Here is a 13,514-nt window from a genome sequence, read left to right on the forward strand (position 1 = left end):
GGCCCCTCTTAAGAAGTGGCAAAATGGGCAGTACAACAGAAGGATAGAAAGTTAGGTGGAAAGCATGTACACCAATGTAAAACTTGGTCAATAAAATAAAGTCCATTTTTCCTTTGTAGGAATTTGACTTTAATACTCAGTAGCAGAAGTGCTGAAGTCTGAGGAGCTTGTGTTTGTAATAAACCCATCTACTAAAGGCCTGGCTAAGTGCTCTGCTCAGTGGGAAACTCAGGTCACTATAAAATCCTGTTCACGTTTTAAATKTATCTTTTTGCTCACTTAAAACTACATATTTTTCTAAACTCCAACACTGTAGGGTGCTGAAGCATCATGCTAGTGTTTTAAGGGCTAAAGTGGCTGTTATGATTAAAGGCYTACAACTACAGTTCAAGGCAAATAAAGCTATCAGTTCCTGGAAGTCCATCTTGGGTATAAACTACAATTAATGGGAACATCGAAGCTGCCCCAGTCTGAGGACTGAGCGTCTAAGCACCAACGCGAGCAAGTGGCCTGCCTGGAAGATGCCTTTACGCATCAGCTGCATTCACATGAGATGCTGTATTACCAAAAAAACCCCACTAGTTCTCCTTGTGTTGTATCTGCTTTGCTTAGCAGGTCTGAAATTGAAACAGAGAAATAGAAACTAAACTCTGTGCCCTTATGACAGAATACTATCAAATGATTCTATAGCCTTTTATTTTAACTTACCCTGACCTATCATATATATAGGCTGGGAGGTACTCAATTAATAAAAAGCTATTTAAAGCACTTCCGTCTACTGTGATCACAGACTTTCAGGCTTGCGTGGTTTTTTTTTTGTTCTGCTAAAACTACAGGATATTCAAATCCCAGTCTGAAAACAGAATTAATACATTTATTTTTGTGGTTTTATGAGATGCATTATTATGCATAAACCTCGAAGCTTCACAAATATGAATTTGTCTGGAGTCCAGGGTAAATCAGGAAGAAGGTAGTAGAATTAAAAGCTTCCATTAATGTTAAATGCCCCATATAGAAGCATTTTATTAGATTTATATACCCAGTGACTACATTCAACCGCCTTCAAGTGGAGACCTCAATCGTCTCTTCACTCAGCTAGACTCCCGGATTTCAAAGCCAGCTTTATTATTAACTCCTAATTATTAGTTACCTGAAARAGATTTTGTTTACATGACTATTCTAATATCTTAGGCAAATTCTGTAGCCAGGTAGGGGTAAAACCCAGCTCTCCAGCATTCAAGTGTTTTAATCAARAGATCTTCATTTCTTTTCTCCGTAACCACACGTTTCATATAAAGGTTTAAGATCAGACAGGAAAACATTGTAAAAAGATCTGTAGCTTGTATAGGCAATAGTTAAAAGATCAAACAACCAAAGCATTTTGCTTAATGGCTTTTCTTCACCTAAAGTTGCATTTTAGGGAGAGGTAATTTGATTTAAAAATTCTTAGTGATGGTGACGCTGTAACATCCTGAGCAAGTTATTTGACCAGAGGTCCTGGGGACCCTCCACACGGTGGAGTCAGCGGGCAGGCTGGTGGCCCAGCACATACCTGTGCCCTGTGCCCCGTGGGGGAGTCACGCGGCACCGACCTGCACGATAACACTGTTGTTATCAACTGCGGCTGCTCAGCAATCACAGGGAGGAGAACAGGTAAGATTCATACAGAAACTCAACAAAAGGCACTGCAAAGCGCCCTGCCAAGTTAACCCTTTTGCTTTAGATTTCTGTAAGTGAGCTAAGCTCCAGCCCTAGTGTTTACACCACGCAAGATTATCCTGTCAGCAGAGGATATATCCATCCACGCATCTTCATCTTTAGCACAGCTACCCTCACAGCATTGCTGCTCCATCTAGTCGCTCATGCTTGTCCTTTCATTCTCTGGTGAATGATTCCCTACTTATCCTCAGTCATTCATCGTTCCCCTGGTTTACAGCATGAACTACACGCTACACCTAGATTGCCTGCATTTACTCATCCCATTTTCCCTTGCTTTTTCTCTAGTCAAGCCCATATATCCTGAAAGTCTTTTCTTTTTTCTTCCATATTGTTACAGAAATAGCCACACTAAGCTATACTCACTGCAAAGGAAACAAAAAAAAATACTTCTGCATGTCAGTTTTATTGTATAATTATCTGAGGCTATGCCAAAAATATTTCATCAGATACAGATGTGTGCAGCACCATTACTTGTTGAAACAATTATATGACAAGAAGCAAAAGAGATAATGACATAAAAATTAGGACAGCAACAGAGAGCAAAATAATGCATTAAAATTGAAAAGGAATAAACAAGTGCAGAACACTTTATTTGCAACCATGCTTGATCTTTCACATGAATATTAAAGCTACAGAACAACATCCAAGAATTTTGTGGGACTCAAAGTCATTAGCTACTTCTATATTTAGAGTATTCATAACTACCCTGATTCGATTTAAAGGAAGCTGTTTTGCTGCCATGTGTTGCCTAAGCAAATAAGATGAGTAAAACAGGAAGCCTGCCCTGAACTGTGTACAGCAGCTCCACAAATGCTCTGCTCAGCCCTCTGCTCAGGGCTCTGCTCCCTGTCACTCTCCTGGAGGACTCCAAGGTGTCTTCAGWAGAAAGCATCCTGCTCATGGGAGAAAAAAAGCCCAAACTTTGAACAATATACCCTCGACATGCAGGAAAAAAAGTACATTTAAGGTTTTAAATTAGCCCTGCTACAAAGCCCTGCAAAATGCCAGAGAACTAAACCACATTTCTTCTGATGTTTTTTTCCCTGTCTGCTTAACAGCAGCATCTTCCAAATACACAGTGACAGCAAGAGCAGCTCTGTAAGTGTATTAGGCAGCAGGCTATTTTGGATACACGCCCTTCTGAGGATGACTTCCAAAATATCTTATTGCTAAGCTTAAATCACATCAGTTATCTTACCACCGTTTCTTCAAATCTGTTAGCAGACAGCCATGGCAGCCCAACACTGCAGACAAACSAGAGCAGGCCAGAACACAGAGAGTCTCTGTAGCTTTCTTTTATCCCTCCCAAAAGAAGCTACAGAGGAGGGGGAAGAGGAAAAAAGTAGTAAAAAAGTAAGAAAAATAAATAAATAATAAGTTAAAGAAGATGTAAAAAAAAAAAAATAAACAAATGTAAAAAATAAATAATCAAGAAAACCCAGAGCATCACAGGTACAGGTACTGTAGAGGTACTACACAGGTACATGGTCAGGTGAAATGTATTTCCCTGCCCCGAGAAAAAAGGATGATTTTGCCAGAGTACTTTTTCCTCAAATCAAATCATGAAAGGTTTGATTTTTATTAATGCCTCACATCACAAACTACTAAAAAATAACAACAAATCATTGTATATTTAAGGCTGCCAAAATGCAGTATGCTAAACTGGAAACACTGAAAAAACTTTGTCACACCAATCAATGGAAACTTGAGCCTCCTTCTTTAAAGCTAGCAGTAAAAGATCATGTAATCTAATGGCCCGTTAATTACCCATCTTTACAGTTTACACTTGCTGTCTACTGCGCTAGGTAATGACAAACACATATAAACACTTCTGAAATARGAGGTTGGATTAGCCAGTATAAACTTAGTTAAGACAGCCCATTTGCACTAACACAGCAATATTAAGGATACAGGAATGGGCCAGCACAGTCCAGCAGGCTTATAGCGTGGCACTAACTTGCACAGGGCTGTATTACTTTGTAAACCTCTTTCCACGGCCTCTGCACTTTATGAGGCCCCAGACAACATCCTCAGCATAGAAAGGACTATTTACTAGGGCAAGGGACTACTTCACCAGCCCTGCTCCCTCTCCCATTCAGCTTCCTTTAAAATTCAACAGTTTCTTGAACCAAACTGTTGCAATCATAGTTATGAAATCATATTTGAAGGTTGCAAGCAGGCATTTGGTTACCACCAAGCAAAAACTCCTGAGTCTTTTATCTCACTGTTTTGTTTTTCTAATAGCTGGCTTAATTTCCTTGATACACACTCTACAATGCAAAGTGTCAACTACTTTTGTTGCCCAGTCAGCTTCTAGAAGCTACCTGCCACCTCCATGAATTSAGAGCTACCACAATCAGTACCACATACATGTACATATATCCCATGCAACTCATGCTTGAACCTAGAAAATTATCACTCCTCCAGGACATATCTGCTAACTCAGGGACTGCTTGGACAAAAGTTGTCTTCATTAACTAAAAGCTGAAGCATTTTAGAAACTCAAATCTCTACACCCAGAGTAACCTGATSATCGCATTCTATCTGACACGACTAAGTACAGATAAAATGCAAATTCTGGTAAAAGCATCAAGTGCATACACAGATTTAAATAGCGAAACATTTTCTCAGTGATATGGTCTTGTGAAAATATTCAAATTCTAAAATACATTTTGATACTATAATTAAAATATAAAAAAATGATATATCCCTTAAGAGTAGACCATACCAATGTAAACAAAATTACAATGTCACATTATTATTGGGTTTTTGGTTTGTTTTATGAAGAAACAAAATCTTAGAATCTAGTGGAAATGGGTATTTAAATCCACAACAGTTTGAAACAAAGCCTTCTCAACTCTCCCAATGAACAAATTTCTTTASCTTTTTTCTCCTTATTTTCACAGCCCAAGAAGTTCTGAAATGCTAGGGAAAAAGGTGTTAAGCTTCCTATCAAGAACGTTTATTCAAGGATTTGTCATTTTATTCAATCCCCAATTCTTCCTTTGTGAATCCAAAAGCAAAAGATTTACCTGGAAAACAATCTATAAGACAAAAGTAAAATTAAAAAAAGAAAAATATTAATACACTAAATGCAAAAGATGAGCTCCAGTTTTCAAAATTCAGATAATTCTCCTCACAGAAGCAGAGTTAATCCAGCAGGGGTATAATTAAGCAGTAACATAATCATCACTTAGCAGAATAAATTAGATGACTTTCTAGAGATGTACGTTGATCATTTAAATAGAACCTGTTTTTGCCACTCAGTACTCATTCAAACTCTTCTTAAAATCATAAAAAGATTAACTTTTTGAAATACAGACTTACGAAACGTGTGAGTAATACCACTTCTCATTTGAAGAGATCCATCAAGGAAGTAAAAAAGAAACTAACAACTTKGCCTCCATTTGTTTTGTTTAAAACAGCCTCTTTTTTTCCCCAATAAAAAGTTCAGTACAAACTTTTGACTAAAAACACATTTCTGAAGCTAAACAACGAATTTATTCTTTCTGCATATCTCCTAGAAGATTGAAGGATGCTTCCTAAGCAATTCTAATGACTACTTTCTTCTATAAGCAAACAATCCTTTACAAAATCTTCACAAACAGAATGAAAAACAAATGGAGTTTTAGGTCTCACAATGAAAAATAGATCTACATTCTACATATATTCTACAGTCTGCATACTTCATTCTGTTAATATTCAAGAATTCTAATAGAATTTAGGTTGGAGGGGAGCTCTGGAGGRTATTTAGTTCAACTCCTCTCCACTGAAGCGGAGCCAATTAGACCAGGTTCATCAGGGAGCTGCCAAACAGAGTTATGAATGTTTGCAAGGACAAGTCATGGTGTCTCTCTGGGCTCTCAGGTCACCTGCTGGCTGAACTCCAAATACACTCACAGACGTAACTCCAGCCCACCAGGTAGGTTGTAAAAAGACATTAAATAGTATTGGCCCAAGAACTGATCCTAGAGTGATGCCACTTGCAACCTGCTGCCAGCTGGACTTCAAATCACGGATCATAACCCTCCAGGTCTGGCAGTCCAGCCAATTTTCCACCCATTTAGTCCCTATCTCACCAATTTGGATATATTATGGTAGAACATCTCAAAAGCCTTGCGGTCTCACAGACTTGTACTTTGCAGAAAATCACCTCCTGCATCACACCAGATTTATCCCTCTTAGGCTAAAAATACACACACAGAGAAAATCAAGAGAATAAAAATTAAGAAATTATATCTAACATTYACATTGTGGAAGAATTTCTAGACACACACACCACTCCTCTGGTTTAACCACATGAGAAATTACAACTAAGACCCATTCTTTCACCCCAGAGTAAAAGGGGGTCCCTACAGGTTTTTAATTGCTTTTTTTTTTTTCCAAAAGATTCGAATCATCATCACAATCCAATCCTCTACACTCCTCAAAAATCGTATTCTCACACTCCTTATACAAAATCTCACTACTAGTCCACCAGTATTTAGGGACCTATATATCTATAGTATCAGTACAACACGATATGGATTGGTACAATCACTTTAGAAATATGAAATAATTGTTTGCTACACTCTTGAACAAAGCCTGTACTATCTGATGTATTCCTGATTTAAATGCATGAGCTTCCTTTCCCAAATGAGTCTTCCTTTCYATTTGCCAGTTAAGTTTACGTTTCTGAGCCAACAGAAATCAAACTTGACAGAAAAACAGTCTCCAAGATCGGTACTATAGAACACGTCAAGGATCAGAATAACAGTTTTGAAAAAGAAATCAGTTTATCTTTCTCAGACAAATAGAAAAAATAAAATCAGCCAATCTAATCCTGTTCTGACTCATTCACTTTCAGTGATGCCATGCTGGATTTCAAACAGTTTTTTGTAAACAACTTTTTTCTCTATCACTGCTTTTTAACTACAGAAAATATTTCCACTAGACTTCAGTCTAACTATTAGAGCTGTCTTGAAGTCCTGTCACTTTCAGAGATTCTCTTCTGAATGAAGGATTCGTGTAGAGCGCAAGCTCCCATGACTACATGGCACGTATCCTATCAGGATTTATCTGAACAGCACACGGAGCAGAGAGCACCAACRAGCACTTTCTGAGGTTCCTGATGAGCAAACATGGAGATGCCTGTTGGGAAGTCATAACAAGCAGCAGTACTTCTCTAAAATCTGTATRAGCTTCCACAAAGGTGTAAGAAGGACTTTCAAAAGTGTTCCAAAAATGAGCACCTATTCTCAGAAGGCAAAGCAAATTCAGCTCAGGAAGTGTGGGTTAGATAAGCAGATGGTGAGGTGGATTGAAGACTGGCTCGATGGCAGAGGTCAGAGGGTGGTGATAAACGGGGTTGAGTCCAGTTGGAGGCCTGTGGCCAGTGGTGGCCTGGGAGTCCTGGTTGACACGGAGTTAAACACGAGGCAGGAGYGTGCCCTCATGGCCAAGAAGGCCAATGGGATCCTGGTCTGTATAGGAGGCGTGTTGCCAGCAGACGGAGGGAAGGGATCCTGCCCCTGTACTCAGCTCTGGGAAGGCCGCACCTGGATTATTGTGTGCAGCTGTGGGCTCCCCAGGACAAGAGGGATGTGGATGTGGAGCTTCTAGAGAGGGTCCAGCAGAGGGCAACAAAGATGATTAAGGAACTAGAACATCTCTCATATGCAGAGAGACTAAGTGAGTTGGGCCTGTTTAGCCTGAAGAAGAGAAGGTTGAAAAGAGATCTGGTTAATATGTATAAATTACCTGAGAGGAAAATGTTAAAAGAGGATGGGGCCAAACTCTTCTCTGGTGGTCAGTGATGGGACAAGGGGCAATGGATACAAGTTGAAACACAGGAAGTTCCAGCTGCATGTGGGAGGTGATCCTGTGAGGGCGACAGAGCCCTGGCACAGGCTGCCCAGGGAGGTTGTGGAGGCTCCTTCTCTGAAGTCTTCAAAACCCACCTGGATGTCATCCTGTGCCCCGTGCTTTGGGTGTCCCTGCTGGAGCAGGGAAGGGGCTTGGACTCTAGAGGGGGGTTGGATCTCTAGAGGTCCCTTCCAACCTCAACCATTTATAATTCTGTGAAATTAATCTGAAATGACTGAGATTTAGTAAGAGAGCTACCACAGAGCTCCTTTTCTGTGTCTTTTCCTCACAGCAGTTAYGATGAAGTAAAAGGAGTCCGAGTGGTTATTAGTCAAATGCTTCCACTCCTACCAYTAGTAAAACTAATTACGTAGTAAATAATTAAGAATTGTAGCACATAAACGTAAACTCATTCTCAGCTGCATTTCTGTGAAACACACTATTATAAATATGGGATATTGCTACCAAGTCTCCTTATTTTCAGTATCCCAATCAGAAAACAACTGTCAGTTCAACATTTGAAAACTGTCAGTATGGTCTTTATATGTACTTTAGAACACGTATCCTTTTTTACTTCTTTGGTGCAACTGGCCATTTGTCTAAAATAATAATTACCCTAAGCTACATTTATTAAACAAAGAAACTATTCTTGCCTGGCGTTTTCAGGACACCCTGCTACCGAAGGCAGGCTGCTATGAAAACTGAAGATAGCTTTGTACTGRGAGTCGATTCTTATGTAACTGGCCACAAGCATTTCATGATGCAAGGCTGCTTCTGACTGAAAAGCAAGTTAAAAGGTTAGGAAAAGCTGGTTTTAAAACCTGTGCTAAAAGGGTCCTCTGGATCTTTTTTATTATTATTATTAAAAAAAAATATATAACTAAGATGCTAAGTTATTTACATGCTGTAATTATACAGAGACAATGCTTCAGGGGAAACAAGGTGCTATAAATGACAGGAAAAATGTTTTCACTGAGAGCCACACAAAAAAGATCTTACCAGTTTTAGCATAATAAAATGGAACACCTATTGAATATTTAGCAGTATTGCAAACTGAAATAAGAAGTTGATTTAGAACACAGCCATTTTTTTTCCCTTGCATATCTTACGGAAGTGCTCCTGTTTTCTTGCATAGTTTTCTCTGCCTCCCTTGTTAGCAAACCTTGCCACTGAAAACTGTCTTGTGGAGGGGCTCATGAGACCACTGGAGGTGAACAGACTGCACAGCTGTGAGTACTACACAAGTTTGTACAATAAAATAAACCTTTTGCCCCAACCCTCATTCCAATTGCCTTTTCTCCCTCAAGAGAATAAACAAACTTTAAACAGAAGCTAAAGTACAAAGGTAAAAGTTACATATGGAAAACTATGAAAATGAACCATATTCAGCCTACTGTAGAAAAAAAGCAGGCAGATAAACAACAAAAAAGCACAGAAATATCTTCTCCTTCCCCACCTCTAATCCTAGGAATAACATTAATCTTTGAAGATGCTAAAGTATTACAGAAGTTTAAAACAGGCATCAGAAAAAAATCAGCTATTCCTTATTCTACCATCCCAACGAAACCAGGTACTGCCATCTTATCTTGCAAGACTGTGAAGGGAATATATAAACACTTAAGCCTAACCTCTGTATTTCAAGACAGTTCAGCAAAACATCTAGTTTAGAAGACAGACCTAGAACTTCCWGGTCATGATAACTGAGTATCCTTCAAGCGCCAAGATGTCCTTTCAGCTGGAGCTGAGATACAGTGAATGGTAAAGGGTCTTGCAGTGATTCCACGTGTGGTACTTAGTCTCTGAACAGATGCCACCGATCCCTAAAAATTCAAACTCACTCAAGAGCATCAATCCAAGCATTACAGTCAATTGTTCAAAATCCATTTGAGTAGCATAAATCATGGAGCTACTATGGATACAAAAGCTTGCCAAAAAGAAAAAGCTGTATTTTAAGACTCTTAAGACTCTGCATCAGTGATCTGTCTATACTGGCTTATGATTTTCACAGTTCCTTTTTTTTTTTTGCTGATTAACCACCCATGTTAGATATGTAGTAATTTTCCTCTTAAACTTTGATTCAATTTCAGTGACATTTAAAAACATTCACAGCATTGTGGCTGAAAAATGAAGTCACTATTGTTTTCACTGTTATAAATTTAATATTATACTATAATCTACAGAGAAGTAGCCAAGAATTCAAATTATCTTAAACTACAACTAGGCCATAGTATAACAAAACATTTTTTGCCTCCTTCTGGAGTTTGAAAAGATTCAGTACTTTAGCATTAGGAAGAATGAATTCCAAAGTCTGTTTACTAATGGACATCAGATAGCACTTTGGCTTAAAACAGTTATGATTTAAAATGAATAAATAAAATCTAGCAGTTCTTTGGTAATTACTTGAGCATGAGTTGCCCAAGCTTGGACACCATGATCCAAGCACGTGGTATTATAGATCCTCAGTCATGGTGCAATGGCACCAAGGAGGGAAACCTGTAAAGTTACAATAGCTTAAGTAACCAGCATTAATACTTTCTATTCAGACTTTGTGTACCAGCATGTTCTTACTATTTTCCCCTTGATAATACCAAAACACAYTTAAATAAAGTATTTTTTGTACAAGTCCCCCTGTCCCAGAAGTCCTTCAGAAAATCCTTGCTAGTCTTCTGACTTTTTGAGATATATCTTCCCATTTTGTTTGGCTGTCCACTCAAATCTTATCAAGAGCAGAGGCAGAATAAAAAGGCCGTCTCTCTTTTTTTCCCTCTTTAAATTGGTCCACTAAATGCATCTAAAATCTCCTTTGAAAATAACTTTATAATGGGAACAGAGTGACAAATATGTATACATGCATATATGTATATATGATAATATATACATATTTCAGCGCACTCTTGATAGTTAACAAACTATTTCTTTTGGGTTTYAAGCAAATGCAAAAAAAAAAAAAAAAAACCCAAATAATATAATAGACTATGGAATGAGTTAAGATCGACATGGTAATGGCAACTAAGTATCCAGAAATGTACTGGTCTGTAATGCCTTCATGGAACAAGATACAGACAAAACAAACAAACAAAAAGAAACAATGAAGAATCCAAAAAAAAAAAAATCCTATTGTTTTTTGGCACATTGTTAATAAAAAGTGATTCTGATCGAACTACTGATTTGAGCTATAGTAAGAATTATACCAAACGAACTAAGAGACTATGATATAGATCTAAGTTTCATTATGTTTGTTTAATTTTCCTACTGCTCACTAAGTAGCTCAAGATTGCAATCTTTATTTTAAATAAGAAAAAAAATTAGTTTCTCCCCAAACCATCTTATAATCACTGAGGGAGGATTACTGTTGAATTAAGTTAGCTTTAAACTAAGATACTGAACTAAGCTGTTTCAGGCTATATGCTGACCATATCAGCACAGAGCTTGACAGTCTACAAAGGGTCCCTGAAGGCTGCAAGTCACATGCAGCATTAAATTTAGAAAAATCAAACAGCTGAAAGGAGGGGAGCATCATTTACATAGTAAGCTGAAATCTGAAGTTCAGGAGCTGCTCCGAGAGCTCTTCAGCCATCCCTGCTGCACAGACAAAAGCAGCTATAGTAAGAGCCACATAACAGGCACTTGGACCCTTCCATCCCGACCCACCGCTTCACAGGAATCGCAGGTACGTGGAGGATGAACAGAAACCAGCGTAGCTTTGAAGCAGCCGTCCCTGGGATCCCCTGATGCAAACTGCAATGGAGACACATTCTGACCATCTGCATTTCTTCATGCAAATAACAAAAACTAATTTGGGAGAGTGACAGATTTTTGCAGCATGTAACAGCAGAGCATATTTGTGCCTTATTTTGTTTCCAATTAAACAAAGCTCTCCTATTTTGATAGTCAAGAATAATATAAAACAAGCCCAGAATCAATTTAAGATGCAAACATGCTCTATAGGGTACACAAAATACATTTGCACAAAAGAAATCCAAGAATAGCAAGACAAGCACTACAAGAGCCCAGCACTTGCCATTACACTGATTTATTACTGTCAAGTCCCACACTAAACTTGAAAAATTCTAGCTCTTCACAAAAGTAGTGCAGAACAGTGTACGTACATAACTTCAGTATCTAAAGCACCACATTTTGTTTGTTCTTTCTAARGACATTACCACACCCAGCACGTATTGATGCATCTCCCAAACCATGCAAGGAAAATGATTTCTTTTTACCCTAGCAGTCACCAGTGGAGGGAGAATACAGGTAGAGAGGTCTCAAGCCAACTGTAAAATATTCTTGCCCAACTCCACGCAGGCTGTCATCTCTATTACTAAATGAACACTGACTGCACCTATTCCACATAGTCAAGACCAGGGGGCAGCAATTCTGTCAAACACAAAACAAAACAGGTTGATTTCTGACAAACCTACAGGCAAGCATGAATAGTTACAAGCAAGGCAGTTACAGAAGTTAATCAAAGTTACATCACTGAAAAAGAAATAAAACACAGAATTGTAAAGGCAGTTGCCCCATCGTTCTATCACCTAATAACTTATCGCAAACAACAGCACTACTGACATTTTGAAATTTTGAAAAAAAAAGAAAAGATCTACTACGCAGATATTAACTATTTTTAATCCTACAGAGTTAGATTTTTCTGTCCTCGAGCCTGCCAGAGGGACGCCGTGGTTAATACTTTCTCGTTGTGTACTTGCATACCAGATGTTTTGCTCATACCAACATATTCCGCAAAACAAGAAAAAAAAAGTCTAAAACCAAAACAAGAGGGCACTATATGAAACAAGAAAAGAAAATGAAACAAACAAATAAACAAGACCACTGCCTTCTTTCAGCATCCATTATACCGGCACCTTCAGCTAAGCACGGGGAGCAGCAGAGCTGCCCTGTCCTCTGCGTTACGTTTCCCAGTAACTGCTGACCTGGCCCATAGGAAATCACCCCGATGCCCCGCGCAGCAAGCCACRGGCTGGCACTCGCGCAGACCAGCTCTGTGTAAATCCTCCCATTTCCACACTCGCCCTTCTCCGGAGCGAGGCCGGAGGGGCAGGGACACTGAAGCGGCGCTAACCGCACGCCCGGGGTGGAGAGCGAGCAGGAACGGCGCGGGCTGCGCTGCCGGCACCGGGCGCCCGCGCCCGCCGCGCCCGGTCCCAGCCCGGGCTGCTCCCGCCCCGCGCCCCTGCACCCAGGGGCCACCCAGGCTCCCCTGGACCGGGGAGCGGCGGGAACCTCCCTCCYCCGGCACCCACACACGGACCCTGCCGCCCAGGAAACCTTCCCCACCGCAGGCAGCACGAGGCAGGGAGCTCCCAAGCCCCGCAGCCAAGAGCGCGGGGCAGATTTAACCTCGTGCCGGCGGCTGCGGCTCCCCCGGCCCGGGGCAGGCAGCACTGATGCTCCCTGGCCAGGGCACTAACGAGTAACTAATAGGGCAGGCGCGTGGGGGAGGAACACCGGCGGCTCCACGCACCTCTTCCAGCAGCGTGACGGTGTTGCGGCAGTTCTGCAGGCGGGTGGTGAAGCTGGACGTCGTGGGCGAGTTGTAGTCCTCGGTGGTCTCCGCGATGAACTCGGACACGCTGATCTGGTCCGGCATGATCCTGCCGCGGGGGAATAATAGTAAAAATGAAAAAAAAATGTATTTTTCACAAGGCCAAGGGGGGATGTCAGGAGGCAGCGGAGCCGCCGGCGAGGCGGCGCCTTCCCCCCCGCCCCGGTGTGAGGCGCAGCGGGGCCGGGCCCGCGCCGCAGCCTGGCCCCCTCGCAGCGGCCGCCAGCGCTGCACGGAGGGACGGAGGCGACGAGCGGCGGAGGGCGGGGGCAGCGGCGGCCTCCACGCCCCGCCGGCCCGGCCCCTTTCCCCACCCGCCGCYGAGGGCGGGGAGAGCGGCCGCCGCCGCCGGGAAGTTGGGCGCCAACTTGCGCGCGCGCGGCGGGGC

The 13,514-nt window shown here is 41.1% G+C and overlaps 1 protein-coding gene across 2 annotated transcripts in view; it reads right to left on the minus strand.

Moving 5' to 3' along the window:
* ASAP1 (ArfGAP with SH3 domain, ankyrin repeat and PH domain 1) overlaps positions 1–13,514 on the minus strand; it is a 154,793-nt gene that overhangs the window by 86,439 nt on the left and 54,840 nt on the right. For both annotated transcript variants that reach the window (XM_026053427.1, XM_026053426.1), the window contains exon 3: positions 13,046–13,175. In XM_026053427.1, coding sequence (XP_025909212.1) covers positions 13,046–13,175 — 130 coding nt within the window. The remainder of the gene's footprint in view (positions 1–13,045; positions 13,176–13,514) is intronic.

This window comes from Nothoprocta perdicaria, unplaced genomic scaffold (genome assembly GCF_003342845.1).
Source record: "Nothoprocta perdicaria isolate Ctin4 unplaced genomic scaffold, notPer1 scaffold_115, whole genome shotgun sequence".
NCBI classification, from domain to species: Eukaryota; Metazoa; Chordata; class Aves; order Tinamiformes; family Tinamidae; genus Nothoprocta; species Nothoprocta perdicaria.